General features: G+C 32.7%; 3 protein-coding genes across 3 annotated transcripts; 2 read left to right on the top strand and 1 right to left on the bottom strand.

Annotated features, from left to right (window-relative positions):
• The first annotated feature begins 114 nt into the window (after positions 1–114).
• On the top strand, positions 115–4729 carry LOC11425570 (chromophore lyase CRL, chloroplastic). The gene is made up of 9 exons (XM_003602691.4): positions 115–548; positions 638–687; positions 782–842; positions 948–983; positions 1197–1247; positions 2393–2485; positions 3824–3928; positions 4020–4112; positions 4228–4729. Exons 1-9 carry the CDS (start codon positions 375–377, stop codon positions 4366–4368), a joined length of 804 nt encoding a protein of 267 aa, XP_003602739.1. The 5' UTR covers positions 115–374; the 3' UTR covers positions 4369–4729.
• Positions 4730–4974: 245 nt separating this feature from the next.
• Positions 4975–6381, bottom strand: LOC11431219 (uncharacterized). The gene is made up of 4 exons (XM_003602692.4): positions 6058–6381; positions 5918–5976; positions 5360–5477; positions 4975–5258 (listed from the first exon to the last, which is right to left on the bottom strand). Exons 1-4 carry the CDS (start codon positions 6279–6281, stop codon positions 5180–5182), a joined length of 480 nt encoding a protein of 159 aa, XP_003602740.1. The 5' UTR covers positions 6282–6381; the 3' UTR covers positions 4975–5179.
• A 3379-nt stretch (positions 6382–9760) lies between these two features.
• Positions 9761–12027, top strand: LOC11430466 (phosphatidylinositol transfer protein 3). Its single transcript, XM_003602694.4, has 5 exons — positions 9761–10141; positions 10449–10707; positions 11228–11264; positions 11376–11592; positions 11674–12027. The coding sequence occupies exons 1-5, from the start codon at positions 9953–9955 to the stop codon at positions 11788–11790; spliced, it is 819 nt and encodes a 272-aa protein (XP_003602742.1). The 5' UTR covers positions 9761–9952; the 3' UTR covers positions 11791–12027.
• The last annotated feature ends 5914 nt before the right edge of the window (positions 12028–17941 follow it).

Genomic DNA, 17941 nt, shown 5'->3' on the forward strand with positions numbered 1-17941 from the left:
GATTTTTTTTTTTTTTGAGAGAAAAATTTGAAAGAAATTTATAAGACCAAAAATATATTTAATTCAATTTTTATTATTAATTGCACGGCACAAAAGGTTTAAGAGTTTTTTGGAGGTAGTAAAGAAAATAAAAAAGGGTAGAAGAAAATTGAACCGCTGGATTGTCCCTCATCTCTACTCCACTCTGGACTGGATACAACAGCCTCCGCCACTCCTCTTCCTCCCAATAAGAATGTTCTAGAATTCTTCTAGTTTCCACTTGTCGTGGTTGTAGCCGCCCGCTGCTATTTGGCTGCTTCCACTGAAATTACTCAACAATCAATTCCATGATTAGTTCTTCTTATCATCACTATTCAAAATAACCAAAAATCATCATGTGTAAGGAATCCGAATCCGAATCCGATTCCAATGGATGGAACCGTGCTCAAGGTTTAGCACTCAAAGCTCTCTTACTCCTCGGTGGCGCTCTTCTCGTCAAGCGTCTCCGTAAGTCCACCACTCGCTGGGACCATACTCATTTAGTCACTCAATCCCTCACCGGCGAAAAGGTTTCATTTCATCTCACTTTTCTTTTATTTTTCTTTTTCTTGTTTCTTTTATTTCTCAATTATTCAATTCTTCATCCATGTATATGCAGTATTCCAAGGACCAAGCTTCTAGAGACCCTGATAACTATTTCAATATTAGGTTTCTTCCTTTCCAACACTCTAATTCTAATTCTACTTTTAATTTGCTTTATTAAGTGTTTTCCAAGTATAACATTGAAATTATATACTTGCAGAATGCTTACATGTCCAGCTGCAGAGCTAGTTGATGGTTCAAATGTCCTATATTATGAGCAGGTCAGCACTACTGTACAGTTCTGTGTTTCTTCTTTCGGATTAATTGTTTTCAATATATCAATGCCTTTAAAATTAGCTCAATCAAGTTTTTCTTTATGATGCTAGGCTTTTTGGAGGAGTCCACAGAAACCCTTTCGCCAGGTTGGTAGTAGACTATATATATATATATATATATATATATATATATATATATATATATATATTCTTGTGACAATTTTTATTTGGATTGAAATATGAACGAGAGCAGTTGATATATCTACATCAAAATGCACTTTTTAGAATTCTGATTTCAGTTTTTTCATATGATTAAAAAATACCTATATCTTAGTTGATATTGTTCATATCTTTTTGCAGAGGTTGTTAATGACCAAACCTTGTCCAAAAGAGTTGAAATGTGATGTTGAGGTATGTATTCTGTCAATTTAATGATGTCAACGTTCTTCATAAGATATCTTCCAACTTTAGGTCATTAGCGAACAACCCTTACACAAGACAATAAATCATCTAATGTTGAAATTTCGGATGATCTTGTCATGCCAACATTTTCTGCCACTTTTCTTTCATTATAATTTTTCACTCAATTTCTGTCTTGGAAGAGAGATTGAGAGACAATTTGTACACGGGATAACAAGCCAATGTGAAATTTAACATGAGAGGATCCATTCTAGGACTTAATTCTAAGATCTCCCCATAGAGGGGTTTTACCATCAATTTTCTGTTGTTTGGCATTGGAAAAACAATGTATGCCATGCCTTCGTTGTGAAGAAGATTTCTTTTTTAACTGCTTAAAAGTTATTCTCATTTTCTGTTTTATGTATACATAGCGATGCAGGAACTAGGGGGTCAACTATAATTAAGGCTCTGTTTGGGATTTTTGGGGGAAGGGAGGGGAGGGCTTGTAAAAAAAGGAAGGAAGAAGGGGAAAGAATGGAGAGCTTTATGAGGGGATGGTTTTGGGGGATTTAGTGTTCTTCATAATATTAAATCCCCCTAATTTGGGGGAACTAAAAAATTGTATTGGAGGAGTTTGGATAAATTTTCCAAATCCAATATATGTTGTTATAATACTTTCAAAATTAAAAATTCATTAATCATAAGCAATAATTTATCATTCTCTACAAAATTTTTGAAAGATTTCTCTATTTTTTCCTCTAATCTCATCCCTCCAAAGCCCTCCCCTCCCTTCTCCAAACTCCCTCATCCCTCCAAAGCCCTCCCCTCCCTTCTCCAAACTCCCAAACAGAGCCTAAATGTCAGTTTGTTTTCTGTGCTTTGGTAGATGAGTACTCACACTGCTGTCATGTGGACAGTATTCTTCTACAATATTCGAACCATGCCCAGGATGTAAATATTATTGATCTAACTATTTCCCTACATTTTAGGGATACTTGTTCTTATATTTCTATACTGATTTCTGGAAGCCTGGTTCCGCTTTAAGTTTTTTCTTCTTCTTTTATTTTTAGAATAGTATATTCTTCTTTTCATGTTACATGTCAAAGTTATATTTGTTTTTAAATAGAGCATGAATACTAACTTCTTTTCTCTGACAGTTAAGTACATATGCCATCAGAGACATGGAGGAATACAAAAATTTCTGTGATCGGCCAAAGGATCAGCGCCCACAACCAGAGGAAGTCATTGGGGTAAGCATTAAGTAATGTTCATGGTTCATCTTGTGATCTTAGCTCCAGGAATCTTCTTTTTAGACATTTGTCATTTTTTTGTTTGCGAGAAGTGGGTTAGAAAAGAGATCGATGTAAATAAAATTCGTTGGATGTCAAAATAATTGTGTCGAGGATGAGCGAAAAAAGTAAAGAAAAACAGGACAGAAAGATAATTTTACAAAAAAGCAGGGTGTAAAGAAGTACGGTGATGAAATGAGACTCACACAAATGAAATAAGGTTTTAGAATGTTTTGAAAATTAGTCTTTAATAGCTGTAGATGGTTTGATGGATACCCAAGAAATGGCTAGATCCGCAAACAATTAGAAAACTACAGCTGAACTGCTGCTAAGGTAGCGTTTTGGTATTAATGTTGTGATCTATACTACAAAGTGCTACAGAGGCTTAATCCAATGCACCTTAGTATCAGTTGTCACTTTTAGGTTATGATTAAGCAAATGAATGAACATTCCAGTTTTTCTTTTCCCCCCGAGTTTTGCATATAAAGGTGATGATATGGTAATTCCATGACTCACTAAAGTAGGATGTAGAAGCCTAGAATTCTATCAACTGGTTTAGGTGCTTTTGGCGATGCAGTTGATTCTCTCTGAGCAAGGCTACTATCTTTTAGTTGAAATGGATTCTCTCCTTCAACTGGCTGAGAGATAGAGAGAGAAAAATATTCAAGAGAGAATGAGATGTAGAAGAAGAATTGTGTGATAGAGAGTGGGGAGGGAGAGGATGGAAACCCTCTTTTAGTTTGATTTTCTACCCATCTTGTAAGGAGTCATGCTCCATTCGATTGCCCTCTTAATGTTAGTCTTAGTGACATATTTTATATAGAGGATTCTTTCTTTGTTTGAGTTTTTTCAATACCGAGAGTACAAGACCAATTTTTTGTTGTGGGGGGGGTACACCACCAGTTAACCCCTTACCCAGTTGGTTACAGAGTGTAATATGGTATCCTATAAATAATAGCAAAGAGAGATTGTTGAGGTTATCATTGGTCTGAGATGAAATTTTCAATAGGAGAGAACCAAATCTTTCTAAACCTGGAATGTACTAGAATAGTTTTCTACAAAAAAACTCCATGGTCTTCTATATTTTGAGCACATGTCTAAGTTTAGTCTTTAATGACTTGGTTTCATCAATGAAATACTTCTTTTTTTGAATTTCTGGAAACACCTTATTTTATAGTTTCTTAGGTAAGATAATTATATTTGTGTATTTGAATACCTTGAAATATCCAATACTTGAACAAGGTAATACTTCTATTCCTTTCAGTAGTTGATCTTCCTTGACATATACTGTGATTGCAGGATATTGGAGAGCATTTGACAACAATACATCTTAAGCGTTGTTCACGTGGAAAACGCTGCTTATATGAAGGTTCAACCCCACCCGAAGGATTTCCTAATTCATGGGTAATTTTCAGTTCTAACCACTGTCTTATTACCCTCCTCGTTTTTTTTTATCAGTACCAGTGTCTTAATATCTGCACTTTTCTAAAAACAGAATGGAGCAACCTACTGTACTTCAGAGCTTGCTGTTATGAAGAACAATGAGATACACACCTGGGATCGGGGTTATGACGACGATGGAAATCAAGTTAGTTTTCTTTAACTCATTAATTTAATCAATTTGATGATTTACTTAACCTTACCTTCATAAATTTAAAACCTAGAGAATAAAGGTAAACATGATTTTTTCCCATTAATTGCAGGTTTGGGGACAAAAAGAAGGCCCTTACGAGTTCAAGCCTGCACCAACCTCCTGTTTTAATGATACATTTTCGCCCTTGAATTTTCCCCCTCCACCGTCCATGGATAGAAGAATAGAGGGTTCATTTGTTTTGCAAGAATGAAAGAGTTTGGTATGACCATAATGTGTAATTCAGCCACTTGCTATCTGTCAATATAAGTAATTGTCTTTCTCATACGTTAGTCATTACTATCTTGTCAATATTTTGGTTTCAGTCTATATTAAAAGCCATAGCCAATAAAAAGAGCTAGTTTCTTCGTTTTTCTTGACCGGGGGTTGATTGATATTCCTAGCATATATTTAGGAAAAGATAGAGAGCTTAGTTAAAGTGAAACCTAATCTTAGTATTGATAGAGGTGCTAATGAAGATGCATAATTTGCACCTTCACAATTGCAATGTAATTCTGAAATTTGTCCTATGGAGAATGTATTACTATGAATATCACTTGGAAGATTTTTCTTTACCATGATTGCAAGGACGGCGTAACTTGCCATTGTCTAAACTCTAAACTTTCTATCGGCTGATTTTCCCTTTTACATAGATGAAAATATCAAATACATTTGATCACTGTATCGGTGAAAACTTGATATGATATATCATATGTTCAACTGGCAATGATTACATTTAACTTCATAAACATGACAATTCTTCACAGTTCGCCCGAATAATTATAGTACCGTACTTTAAGGCCTTTTGTTCAGTCATAGGTGGCAAATGAAAATTTTAACTTACTTTTCTATATCCATGCTTTATTTTCTGTTTAACTTATGACAACATTCTTGTTGCAAGCTATTGGAAATTGAACAGATGAAACTAAAGGTGTAAAAGTGTTGACGAACCAAATAAACAAAAGAACATGAATACATTAAAGGTCTGATTTTATGATGTAAAACATAATGTATCAAACATTCAGCTAAAATGTGCTGTTGAGATAGAAGTATAATCCTGCAAGAACTACAACTCCCACGGCAACTGCAATAGGAAGTGCTTTCCTGTTGAAATTAGCATAATAAATTATGTCAAAAACAAATTATAATGGGTGGGAGTCAACATATTAAGCAGGGGAAGAAGAAAAGGACTATGGTTGACTCACCCAACTGCTTCATCTCTTTGGAGTTCAGCTTTTCTTGCCTTTCTAACATCTGTTTCATTAGCTTTTTTGTTGACATCTGTTGCATAGGGCTTAAACCTTCGTTTGGGAGCACCACAAACTGCAAAACCCCATTTTGAGACAATCATAATGCAGTCTCAACGACCCCTATTTCTCTTGCTTCTTACAAAACGTCCTATTTTCCCTTTCTTATCGGTATAATACTAGACTTTAGACCTTAATAAACTTGGTTGAGAAAGAAATGAGACCAGTCTTTGTGGTTGGCAAGGAAGCTCTGCTCTTATGTTCTAAATTGCGGTAATTCACCGCGATTCTATCAAACTCACCATCAAATTCACTGAACCTAACATGCACTTAGAATCCATACATCCTATATATAGATTTGTAAGAGAAATTTGATAGTACACCTTAAGTCAATAGAAATTGACAAATTGTTATGATCATGATAAAATTGTTAATTTTTTGTTAGACATGGCATGGAAAGCATAAAAGCAAATATTATAGTTCCTCCATCTATGAGTAAAAAAGTAATGAAATTACCAGGACAGAAATATTTATCAGGCAATTTATCAAAGGCGGTCCTCTCATTGTAAATATACCTGCAACATTATTATCAACATTCATATATAGATAGATAGTAAAAAGAGAATGATACAGAAAGCATAAGAGTGGAAAATAACCCGCAGTCACGACAGATATAAGCTTGTTTGGAAGCTACACGCATGGTAAACCTGGGAGGTCCATAAGCAAGTTGTAGTTGATTAGGATGAAGTAAAAGGTTAAGGGAACGAGAGAAGAAAGATGTCTTGAGAGTAGATGGATTGGAGAGTGGACGGAGGAGGGTAGGAGTGGCAGTAGGTGATAATCTTGTAGTGTAAAGGGAGGCCTGCACTTGCAAGGCCATTTTGATTTCTCTTTGATCTTCTTCCTCTGGCTAGGCTATGAATTGAGGAAATCAGAAAAATGAATGGAGGATATTAGAGAATAGTTGTGTGCTGTGGAAACTTCTGGTGATTGAGTCTGTAAGGGTGTAATTGGTTTGAATCCTACGTGGAAAGCGTGGCATCCATACTCCCCACACAACTTTTTCCCACTTTTTTTATTTATGATAAAAAGTTTGAGAAATATACGATATTTTATGATAATTGTTACACAACTCTTTCATATTTACTTTTGTTCTATTGTTTTGACCTATAAAAAGGATAAATATTATTACTCAAAAAGTTTAAATATATTACACATTAACTTGCACATCGATCGATGACGGAAATTGAATCCACATTTTTGTAAATTATGAGTAAATTTCTTACTAGTTCTTTGCAAAATTTTCCATATGTTTAATTATTTGTAAACATTACATTTTTTTTAATGTTTTTTCCGTAGGAATGTTTAAAACATTATTAAAGTTTTTCTTTACAATTTTTTTGAATTTTTTAACACGAGATAGATTAAATAGAATTTTTTGAATGTCAAAAGTTCAAAACAAAAGCAATAACATATGACCTAAAATTCAAATTTTAAACTCACTTTTTGCATAGAAACTTTTTTTTTTTTACAAAAATAAACGATATCCATTCATTTAAATTGATAGAGTATATTGATACAATACAAATTCAAAATCTCTAAAAACAAAAGGGATAAACATGCGAACAAACTCAGAGCATCCATATTAATAGTATAAAACAGAAGAGTACATATATCTACAAATATGACTATATTCAAGTCTTCAAAATACTCATGTTTCAGAGTCTATAACATTGATGACGTCAAAGTTGGATTTCACGAGAGCTTGGATTCAAGCTTACTAATGCCCATCCTTCACCATTCTTCTCTTCATGCTAGTTACCTCACTTATGGGTAACTAATTTCACCTTTGTGTTTAGGATTTGACGTAGGTAGCATAGAATCTCAATGTATACTCTTGACGTGGTTGGTTGTATATGATCGATTATTCAATATAAGCTTTGGTTTAATTCTATGTTTAATACTTTTTCCGACGTGCAACCCGAAAATGATTATTTGACTTAGCAAGCACGATATATCATATTGTTGTTATTTAAGGGATCTGTTTTAAGCCATGCATAGATGCTAATGCTTGAACATAAGGTTAATTGTATATTCATATTCAACTATCCGGTTCCTCTCAAAAAAAAAAAAAAAAAAACTATCCGGTTACATTTCATTAAATCAACCAACTATTTTGCTTAGCATAAGAAGTTTATTGATACAATGGATTCTACATTGTTAGGCAAGCATGTGCGAGAAAAAATACATAGAGTTATATCTCAATTATGAAAAGTATACAATTGATCAAGATGAATCATTGAGTGAATAGTTATTTAAGTTTAATCTCAACACAACTTTTTTTTTTTTTTTATATTTGAAATCCGTTTAACTAATTTGTTTAACAAACAACTACTTTTTTAACCTTGATTTAAAATTTTGTAAGATTAGAACGGTTTGAACTAATGCGTGGTCTACATGGTTCGATACAATATTTTTTGATATAAACCAGCAGAATAATGCTTAAGGCCGCGCAAAAGGATAGCAAAATCCTTTTTATCAATTAGCAAAAACAAATTTGTAATTAGGCACAAACTATTTTTCTTATTCACCACATACTAACTAAATAAAAATTAAAGAATTTGTTTGTTCGTAAATATTATTAAATAATATTATAAAAATACATATATCATAATATTAGTACTCCATAATTGATGAATTAATTTAATGCCAAAATTTTAAAAGAAAAGCAACATTTAAATTTATTTTTGGGAAAAGCAACAATTAATATATTTTTTTACAAATGAGTGAATTTCATTCAAAGACAAAATGCATAAGGTCTACTTCTACCCAAAAAAAGAAAGCATAAGGTCTACATTTGTAGTTTGTACAAAAATTGTACAACGCAAAGAGAAATTTCGTCAAGCCAAATACAGTTTGGGTTCCTTAATGCATACTTAGGAAACAATTAGCTGCTTTATTTCCTTCTATAAATTTACTTTGAAACCGGGCCTTCAATCTTCATCTCCAAACACTGTCTGAACAATAACTCATTTAGGGAATATACAATTTTTTTTTTTCCATACAAAATACCTTAGCATGATTTATTCTTAGAATGTCCTAGACCAAGACTTCTTTTATGGAGGGAAGCGTTGTCCACTTTGTCGTAAAAAATCTAATTGTTTTCAATACCAGAACAACAATGGTGTCATGTTCCCTAATAAATTTTCTCTATGTCAATTCATTGTTGTCTTTTTATTTGATTAAGGATGATGAACATGATCTGTCCATTGGTGGCCACGTGGTCTTAATAATGTGGCTCATTTCCTACCATACAGGGCAAAAGATAAATACCATACAATCAACGGACCATAAATTTCCTTGGTTAGAGGGTCATTTTAACACACGAACATTGTTACTTCTCCATATGAAAATGGCCCGAGAGCCTTGAATGAATGTACAATAGGCTGGCGCTAATCAAGGCCAAAGACACTGTTGAAATTAACTTCGGTTACTCTAACTTAGTTACCTAATTAATCAAGTAATATAATGAATAATCCTATAGAATCCGAAAAATGCATACGTAACGTAATGATCCAAAATCCATTATTTTGAGTCTCAAAAGAAAGAGTTAATGGTGCTTTAGCCGTGTAATATAGGCCATTTTTGGTTTCTCCTCTGTAAAATATTTTTTTTTATTTACCTCCTGTAATATTTTATTTTTTTTGGAATACCCCCTTAATAGGTCATAAATCAAAAAAAATATTTTACAGGGAAGAAAACAAAAAATGACCTATATTACAGGGGATAAAACACCATTAACCCCAGAAGAAATGGAGTGCCCTCCCACAAGTTTCTATATTCGTGATCACTATTGTAATGTTGTCAAAGCAAGAACAACTTGGACCCCTTGTTGTTTATTTACTCTTGAAGTTGAAACCACATGTTTTCTTATCCAATGGATGAGAAAATTAGGCATACAAAATGTCTTCTTCTTGTTTTTTTTTTTTACTAGTGAGACGATTGTTAATTGTCTTAATGAGTCCCTTGATCATGTATCTGAATTGGTCTTGGTTGCTATCCCGACTTTTTTTTTTTTTTGTTCTTTTACAAACTATGGTGTTAGTTCGTTACACGATTAACCAATGGTGTAGCACACTTTTTAACAAAGATAACAACATTTATTGTTAATTTCAATTATTATTTTTATCATCCGTCACTATTATTTCTCGGTTGATTATGAATGAAATGCATTGAATTTTATGCCCAAAGTTCTAACTTGTACAAAAGCAATAATCAATATAGACTTGATATTTTGGCAAGCAAGTGGCAACAACGAAAATTAAAGCTTGGACCTAACCCTAACCCTAACCCAATTGGGTAGTTGAGAGGACATTACTGACGTCAAATGCTAACCACCAAAGCACTCCAAACCGGATTCGACATTCATATGTAGCTCAAGAAATAAATAAATAAATAAAGCCATATGCGTGATATTATTATTATATTTATGTGACATGTCCCCCCTAAAGAATTGAGAGACAATTGATTCATTCATTTTTCAACAAGAGAATGGAAACAGTGAACCCTGAGCCTGGGAGGAATTCAGCATTGGATTCAAAACATGAATTGGCTAAAGAAGAAACCAAAGGGAAAATTCTTGTTCAAGATGATGGAGCTTTGAATGATAGCACAGAAGCAGAACTCACCAAAATCAACCTCATGAGAACTCTTGTTGAAAGCCGGGACCCTTCTTCTAAGGTAACAAACATCATCATCACATGACATGACATCATCGTATTTAATTTTGATAAAACAGTTAATCTTTGCCACTTTTTGCAACTACAAGCACTTTGTTCAAAATTAGTTGCCAACTATGTTGTACCGATTTGGATCTGTTTTTCACTCTGACACAAAGTTCAATGTCCCAAAGTTTGACTTTTTAATTTATTAATTTTTTGGATTATGATAAAAATACAAAATTTATGATGGCCATGTTGTTTGTTTTGTACTATTACATTACTAATTAGGAAGTATTGGAATTGATTTGAGCCTTGATGATGGGTAGGAAGTAGATGATTTGATGATTAGAAGATTCTTGAGAGCTCGTGATTTAGATGTAGATAAGGCTTCAGCTATGTTCCTAAAGTACATGAAATGGAGAAAATCATTTGTTCCAAGTGGTTCTGTATCCCCTTCAGAGATAGCTGATGATCTTGCACAGGAAAAGATCTATGTTCAAGGATTGGATAAGAAGGGTCGACCTATAATTGTTGCCTTTGCTGCCAAGCATTTTCAAAACAAAAATGGTTTGGATGCATTCAAACGTATGTTTTCCTTTCACTTGGGATAACATTAGTTGTACAATGCTGTCATTTGAAATCCTCTTATGTTTAGATTGACTTATTTGAACTTATTTACGTTGTTATGATACTGTTTCAGAGATCTTATGAAAACAACTTGTGACATGTTTAAATTTGCTTATTTGAACTCTTTTGACACTATTTGGTAGAGTTTATGGAAACCGTCTATCATGACATATCCAGAAGTTGTTTTCAACTTATTTTCCTAAGTCGCCCAAGATAGTTTATAAAAACAGATTATAACTTGTATAAAAAACGATAAACTTGACTTTATCTCTTGTTGTAAAAATGACTTATACAAAAGCATAATAAGATAAGTGCTTAATTATTTTATTTATCCCAACGGGTAGTTTATGAAAACGCTTATAGTTAATATGATAACAGTTTGACTTTATGTTATCCTTTGTAATAGAAATAATTTATACATGATCACTTATATTTATCCAAACACTGGCTCAATAATAAATACTTTTTATGTATGCAGGGTATGTAGTTTTCGCTCTTGAGAAACTAATTTCAAGGTATGTCTTTCCTTTTATTAATTAATTCATGTCTACATGTGCACACAAAAAAGAATTGTGAATCCAGTAAGAAGAATTGTAAATTTTGTAGCTTACACAACAATGTGACAGGATGCCACCAGGGGAAGAAAAGTTTGTATCTATTGCAGACATTAAGGGATGGGGTTACGCAAACAGCGACATACGCGGTTACCTCGGTGCTCTAACCATTCTACAAGATTACTATCCAGAGAGATTGGGAAAGTTGTTCATAGTACATGCACCTTACATGTTTATGAAAGTATGGAAAATTATTTACCCTTTCATTGATGACAATACCAAGAAGAAGGTAACACTTTTAAAATTGTTACTTGTTGTATGAAAATTGAGATGTTCTAGGAGCATAATGCATGTGTTGAATATGTTGCAGATAGTATTTGTTGAGAACAAGAAGCTGAAAGCAACATTGCTTGAAGAGATTGATGAGAGTCAGCTCCCAGAGATATATGGAGGCAAACTTCCATTAGTTCCAATACAAGATTCTTGATTAATTTATTAAAAACAAATAAATAAAGGAGAAGTTCTAATGTACTGTACTATTTGTTATGTAAGTTATATTGATTATCAATAAAAAATTTGTAGTAAAAAAATGCAAAAAGAATACTTTCAAATAATTAAAGGGTACAAATTCATGTATAGGTGCTCTGTTGCTGCCCCAAACATGTAACGAGTGCTGAAAGTGTGTAACACCATATAGAATAGAAAAATTGTACATTCAATCAAATACGATTATCCTTTTAAATTAAGTAACGTTATGGTTTATGTCATAGTCAAGATAAAAGATAGAAGCAATTATATCTTATCTAAATCAACTTTTTTTATATCTTATAAATTAAGTCAGTCATATTGTTTTGCTATTCGGTGAGATTGCTCTAGGACTTTGTGTCTTTAGGGAGTCTCAGTTATTATTGATCTGGTATGCAACTATGTCTCTGGTCTATCCAAGAAACCTCATTATATGTCTGTCATTCTCTTTTTTGGTAGCGGTAGTGCGTGTGTCTTATTGATGTTCGAGGGGGACCTTGTCTGAGCTCTTGCCTTTTCCCGTTTTTGATAACTTAAAGCCTTGTTGTTGTACAATTTTTCGGTGTTTTCAAGTTTCTTCTTTGTGTACATATTTTGCCATTTAAAAAAAAAACTTCAACTATATTCTAATCATCATATCCTACAATTATCCGATCTCTCATCATCATATCCTTCTATATTCTAATTCTTTTTTTTTTTGTCACAGAAATTATGTATTCTATCTTTTTTTTAAAGAATGTATTCTATTTTATATATGTTGATTAATTATTTTTTTTTACTCTTTAGACACAAAAATCAATAATTTTATATTCCCGCCAAAGTTCCAGATGCATTCTGTTTCTTGAGACATGATGAATTTGCTTCCGTTCAACCACAGTCCATAAGTATACCATGGAGAATATTTTTTTTTTTTTTTTTGTTGTTGAAAGAACCATGATATAGACTAGTTTTTTTTTTTTTTTTTTTTTTTTTTTACGGACGTTATATACTATTAGATTAGATGATGTGTTTAATAATTTTACATATACATTATGGAAATTGATCTTTAGAGTCACCTAACAATTGCTCATCAGAAGCTAGCAAAATGCCCCAAACTGTACATAATTATTGTTCGCTCATGAACGGTACTTAACTCTCATTCTGATGGAATTATATTCGGAAAAGCTGAAAAACCAAGCAAACAATAATATGTATATGACAACATCTGAACAGTTCAGAAGGCAACGATAGTTAACTATCATTGGTGCCGTTTTTAAAAATTTAAGTTGTTAGTTAGCAATTGTTAGATGTTTAAAGAACAATTTTCATACATTATTCGGCTGATTCAATGAATCCAATATGCAAATCTACTACAGGCCATCCCAAGCAGGTAAAATAAGGGCCTCAGGCCCTAAATTTGTAGTTTATCTCACTCTTTCATTGTGTTGCAATTGTTTCAAACTCAATGTCGATTTTTTGTTTTTGTTTTTGTTTTTAGACAAAATTAAACAATTTGTCCCTTCACTTACTTTTGAGCAACAATTTCGTCTTTATCTTCTTTTTTCTTTCTTTCTTTCTGATTTCATCTTTTATGTTATAATAAGGTTACACTTTCGCCCTTTTTCTTTTTCTTTTTCAATTTTAATCATTTATGTTATAAAATACCAACATTGTTATTCATTTTTATAGAATTTTTCAATGAAATTTGAGTTTCTATGTTTGTATGATGAAGATTCGAGTTTGTTTATGAGTTTGATGAATCTTTTAAAAGTTCTAATAATGATTTTTTTTTCATAAAACAAAGGATAACAAATAGCATAAAGGACTTAATTGGAAAATGAAAAAGATAAAAGAAGAAAATGTTACATATTTATAAAATAAATGATTAAATAAAAAATTAAAGGACGAAAGTGTTGCTTGAAATTAGTTAATGGACGAAGTTTTTATCTTCAATGTAAATCAATTACTCTTTTTCAATTTGATAAAATTTCCATTTATAGTCATTTTTTAATGAATGTAAAATAAACAAGTGTGTCAAACTTACATGTGGGATAAAGGAAAAGTTAATAAAGAATTACAAAGATTAAATAAATTAACTTTAGTATATATGATCAATAATGTCACAATAAAGATTAAATTAACATAAATGATAAACAAACACAAATACAACACTAATACCATATTCCACTGTTCTCTATCACTCGCCGACGGCCTCTTTCTCATCGTTGTCGTTCTCTGACGGCGTGAGGGAGACAACCCATATGTTGTTATTGAACGAATCACTATGTGAGAAGGACCAGGGTCTGAGTCCGGCCCGAATAAAGGAGAATCAATAAACTCCGATCCCGATTGCTTCGGCGATGTGAAAGTGGTGCAAGAGTACAAATCTGAAAGGCAATGGATATTTGGCCGGAAAACGAGAAGAAGAAGTTATGGGAGGTGGTCGGAGTCAACACGTTAAGAAGTTGGAGTGAACACGGAAGAATTTGGAGAAGAAGGGTGAGGAAGAAGTTCCGGTGGTGGTGGAATGGAGAAAAAGATGAAGAGAGGGGTCGAAGAGAGCAGAGAAGGAGAGGAAGATAGGAATGGAATGCCAAAGTTGTCCCTATGTTTTAAAGTCAAAATTACTTATTTGCTCATGGTGTCCAGTATTTGTCAAAAAACATGTTCATCTATGTTAAATGAATTCTCCGTATGAGTTTAATTCAGTTGACAAAGACGATGTATTGTACTCCATCCAATCCTATTTATCCTCATTTTAAAATGAAATATTGAATAAAACCAACTACAATATTTTTAAGAAAATACTTTGTATCTCAGAAAATAAGAAACTTAACATTAAAATAAAATTTTATTATTAACCATAAAGAAAAAAACTCTATCAAATTCTTGCTTTATATAATTAGCTTTAGAGGACATTGAATTTCGTACACATCAAAATTTTAAAAGAAACCAAACCATAGACCAAACTAAACATATTCAGGTAAGTGATTCCTCAAAAAAAAAAATGGGTGATAAAATGTGGGATTAAAATTAAACCTAATTACAGTTTAATCGGAGATCATTAGTTATATGAAACATCTTTTCTTTAAGAGGATGAAACCATCTTTTAGTGAAATTGAAAGTTAATCAAGAAATAATCTAATAGCTCTTAACAATGATTCATTTTTCTTTACAAAAAGGAAAGAACTTTGTCCATTGGGTCATTTGGGTGTGAGCTTCATAATTTCTCTTAAGAGTGTTAATTAAGTACGAAAGTTGAGATTTTTAAGAACTAAGCTATGAAGCAAAATGAAAAGGAAGTTGGGTAAATGCAAGTAAAACCGATAGTTTGAGTGAGTCTAAAACAAAATTGACAAGTGGTATTTATAGAATATATGACAAAGCACGTGATTGTGTTGCCAACAAAGACATGCTCAGAATGTTGCGAGTCCGTGAGAAGAAAAAACTAACATAATAATTAGGTGGCATTTAGGGTGGTTGAGGGCAAGAGTTTCCTACCATAGGAAAGTTCTTTTGAACCATTAGATTAGATAAAGAACATATCCTTATCATAGACATTCAATACATGATTATTTTTACTCTCCTCCGTATCTCTTTCACCCACCACCACTTGGAGCAATTTCACTCAACCCATTTAAGAACATTCTTCCATGCACTTTAGAATTTATGGTAGAGGTCGTAAAACAATTGCAGGTATTCAAAATATAGAAACACATATACACATTATAAAAAAAGTACAAAATACTTTAAAAAGAAACTCAAAAAATTCCTCAAAGGAGATCTAAAGTTGGCCGAAACATTTTGTTCAATTTTCTTTTATGAGATCTAAGGTTGTTCTTTGGTTCCTGCTTCAATTTTCTTTTGTTCTTTGTATAACATTCCTCAAAGGCCAAAAACAACAATTACTAATTACAATCTCAAACTAAACTATAGAGGAATAATCAACAAGACAACAAACAAATAAAAACAAAAATCAAAAGCTAGTTGTAAGGCATATTCAGCAACAGAGTCAAACTAAATTAAAATTTCTTATTATTAGTAAAAAAAAGAGACATCACGACCGGAAGCGGTGGCCGGAAACTTATCTGTCGTGGTGTGTGGTGGCTCTCCGGTCAAGATAGCCATAATGCAAGATGAAGTAGAACAGTAGAGGATCACGCTATGTAGAACACAAATCCAGTGAGGTTGGGGTAACATGAATCCGTGGTGGTGGGTGAGTTGCGGTAGAAGAGTGAAGGGTGGTGGAAGAAAGGGTGGATGACGGAGGTTAAAGACAAAATGAGAAAAGTTATGATGTGGACAGACCATGATAAGAATATGTTCTTAATTTGATCTAATAGTCAAAATCAAATTTTCCCATGGTAGGAAACTCTTTCCCTCACCCACCCTAAATGCCACCTAATAATTATCATATTAACATTTGTTATTAAAAAAGTCGGATAAATTTGCAAATAACGCATAAGTTTTTTAATGTTGTTGCGTCTAGATGATGGCCCACATTTTGTCATATTTGTCATGTTTTGTCATAGAACACAAGTTTGGGTCAAATTGTCTATTCCAAGTATTTTAGACGAATTATGACACCTCCACAACTTTGGTGAAACTCTTTTGCCTTAAGAAAGATTTAACTAACCCGTAATCTATGGTCGCTAGCTCGACATATCACTATTTAGTTATCTGAATATAAGCTAACCCTTAACTCGACTGTCATTCATTCTAGACTAACAATTTAGGTCATTTTATGTTTGCGTTTGGTTGTGCGGCGGTGGGAAGAATTAATTTTGGTAAAATTGATTTTGGTTAGAAATCATTTTGACTAAAATGATTTGTATTTGGATACATATGTAAAAGTGAATTATATATTTGTGTGTGAAAATTAATTGTGCAATTAAAAGCTACAAATCTTGACTACGACCAGAAGCAATTATAAAAACAAAATCGATTCTACTCGACAACAACCAAACATATCATAATCAACTTCGATCTTTCTAAAAATGGAACTAATAAACACCAATTTTCTCTTCAGTACAGATATCATGTCAGATTATCGACCTAGGCTAAGTAAACATGTCTCATATCCATTGCAATAAATAATTGACTTTTGAGGAATAACATTGACAATTGAATTTTACATGTACAGTTGTGGTTTGTCATCTTCCTCGACCAATATAATTGTACAAATATGATATCCAAAATTAAAATAGAAAACGAGAATTTACTAACAGTGCATGTGATCTCAAAATAGAAAACAAGAATTTCCTAACAGTGCATGTGATCTCTATTCATTACCTATATACAGTTGAACATAATGAATAGATACGAAGAGTCCAATAATCAGGTCCCTTGAATGAGAATTAGGAATCAAGGGTTAGAATACCTTCTAAACATACTTTCTTTAATCTAGTGAGACATTTTAAGGTTAAAATCCGAGCTAGAGAGTAGGGATCACATAAGAATTACAATAGACAAGATCTCAAAAATGGTGTACCAAACATGAGGTAGAAATAATGGATCTAGGGGCGGTTCTAAGGCCCGGCGACCCCGGGTACTCGCTCGGGCTCCGGGCCAAATTTTTTGCAATTTCTTGTGTAAATCCCTATGAATTTCTTATATAAACCCCTTATAAATTGGGCAATTTCTTTACATTTTTTATTATTTGCTTGCAATTTCTTATGTACGCCCTATAAATGTGTTGCAAATTTTTTTTTGCCCGGGCTTTACTATATTCCTGGCTCCGCCACTGAATGGATCATAATTGAGTAGAATCACACATCTAAACCATGTACAATAGTTTTATCTAAACCATGTACAATAGTTTTTTCATTCAACACCCACTTTTTCAATTCCCAACAATCATCTCTCTTATTTAACATTCATTCAACTTTTACCCTCAGCAATGGTTTTTCATTCAACACTTTACTCCACCACTTTTTATTTCTTATTTAATTTTATATTTTGTTTTTATAATTACATAATTACAATTATCGATTATAATTAAATTAAAAAAACACTTAACAATTTATTTTTGGAGAAAGACCAGCGCACCTGTCAGGCGTGTGTAGTGCACTCTCCCTACAAACCACTTGTTTTGCGCCACATCATCTTCAACTTGGCCCACCATTCTCCTATTC

Source organism: Medicago truncatula, chromosome 3, assembly GCF_003473485.1.
Source record: "Medicago truncatula cultivar Jemalong A17 chromosome 3, MtrunA17r5.0-ANR, whole genome shotgun sequence".
Lineage (NCBI taxonomy): Eukaryota > Viridiplantae > Streptophyta > Magnoliopsida > Fabales > Fabaceae > Medicago > Medicago truncatula.

Excerpts from the sequence above, each read along its gene's own strand:
- LOC11425570 (XM_003602691.4), top strand. The coding sequence starts at position 375 with ATGTGTAAGGAATCCGAATCCGAATCCGATTCCAATGGATGGAACCGT. Across the intron at positions 549-637 it reads AATCCCTCACCGGCGAAAAG|TATTCCAAGGACCAAGCTTC; the intron begins GTTTCATTTCAT and ends ATGTATATGCAG. Across the intron at positions 1,248-2,392 it reads AGTTGAAATGTGATGTTGAG|TTAAGTACATATGCCATCAG; the intron begins GTATGTATTCTG and ends TTTCTCTGACAG.
- LOC11431219 (XM_003602692.4), bottom strand. The coding sequence starts at position 6,281 with ATGGCCTTGCAAGTGCAGGCCTCCCTTTACACTACAAGATTATCACCT. Across the intron at positions 5,977-6,057 it reads TATATCTGTCGTGACTGCGG|GTATATTTACAATGAGAGGA; the intron begins GTTATTTTCCAC and ends ATAATGTTGCAG. Across the intron at positions 5,478-5,917 it reads TGATAAATATTTCTGTCCTG|TTTGTGGTGCTCCCAAACGA; the intron begins GTAATTTCATTA and ends GGGGTTTTGCAG.
- LOC11430466 (XM_003602694.4), top strand. The coding sequence starts at position 9,953 with ATGGAAACAGTGAACCCTGAGCCTGGGAGGAATTCAGCATTGGATTCA. Across the intron at positions 10,142-10,448 it reads GCCGGGACCCTTCTTCTAAG|GAAGTAGATGATTTGATGAT; the intron begins GTAACAAACATC and ends GATGATGGGTAG. Across the intron at positions 11,593-11,673 it reads ATGACAATACCAAGAAGAAG|ATAGTATTTGTTGAGAACAA; the intron begins GTAACACTTTTA and ends AATATGTTGCAG.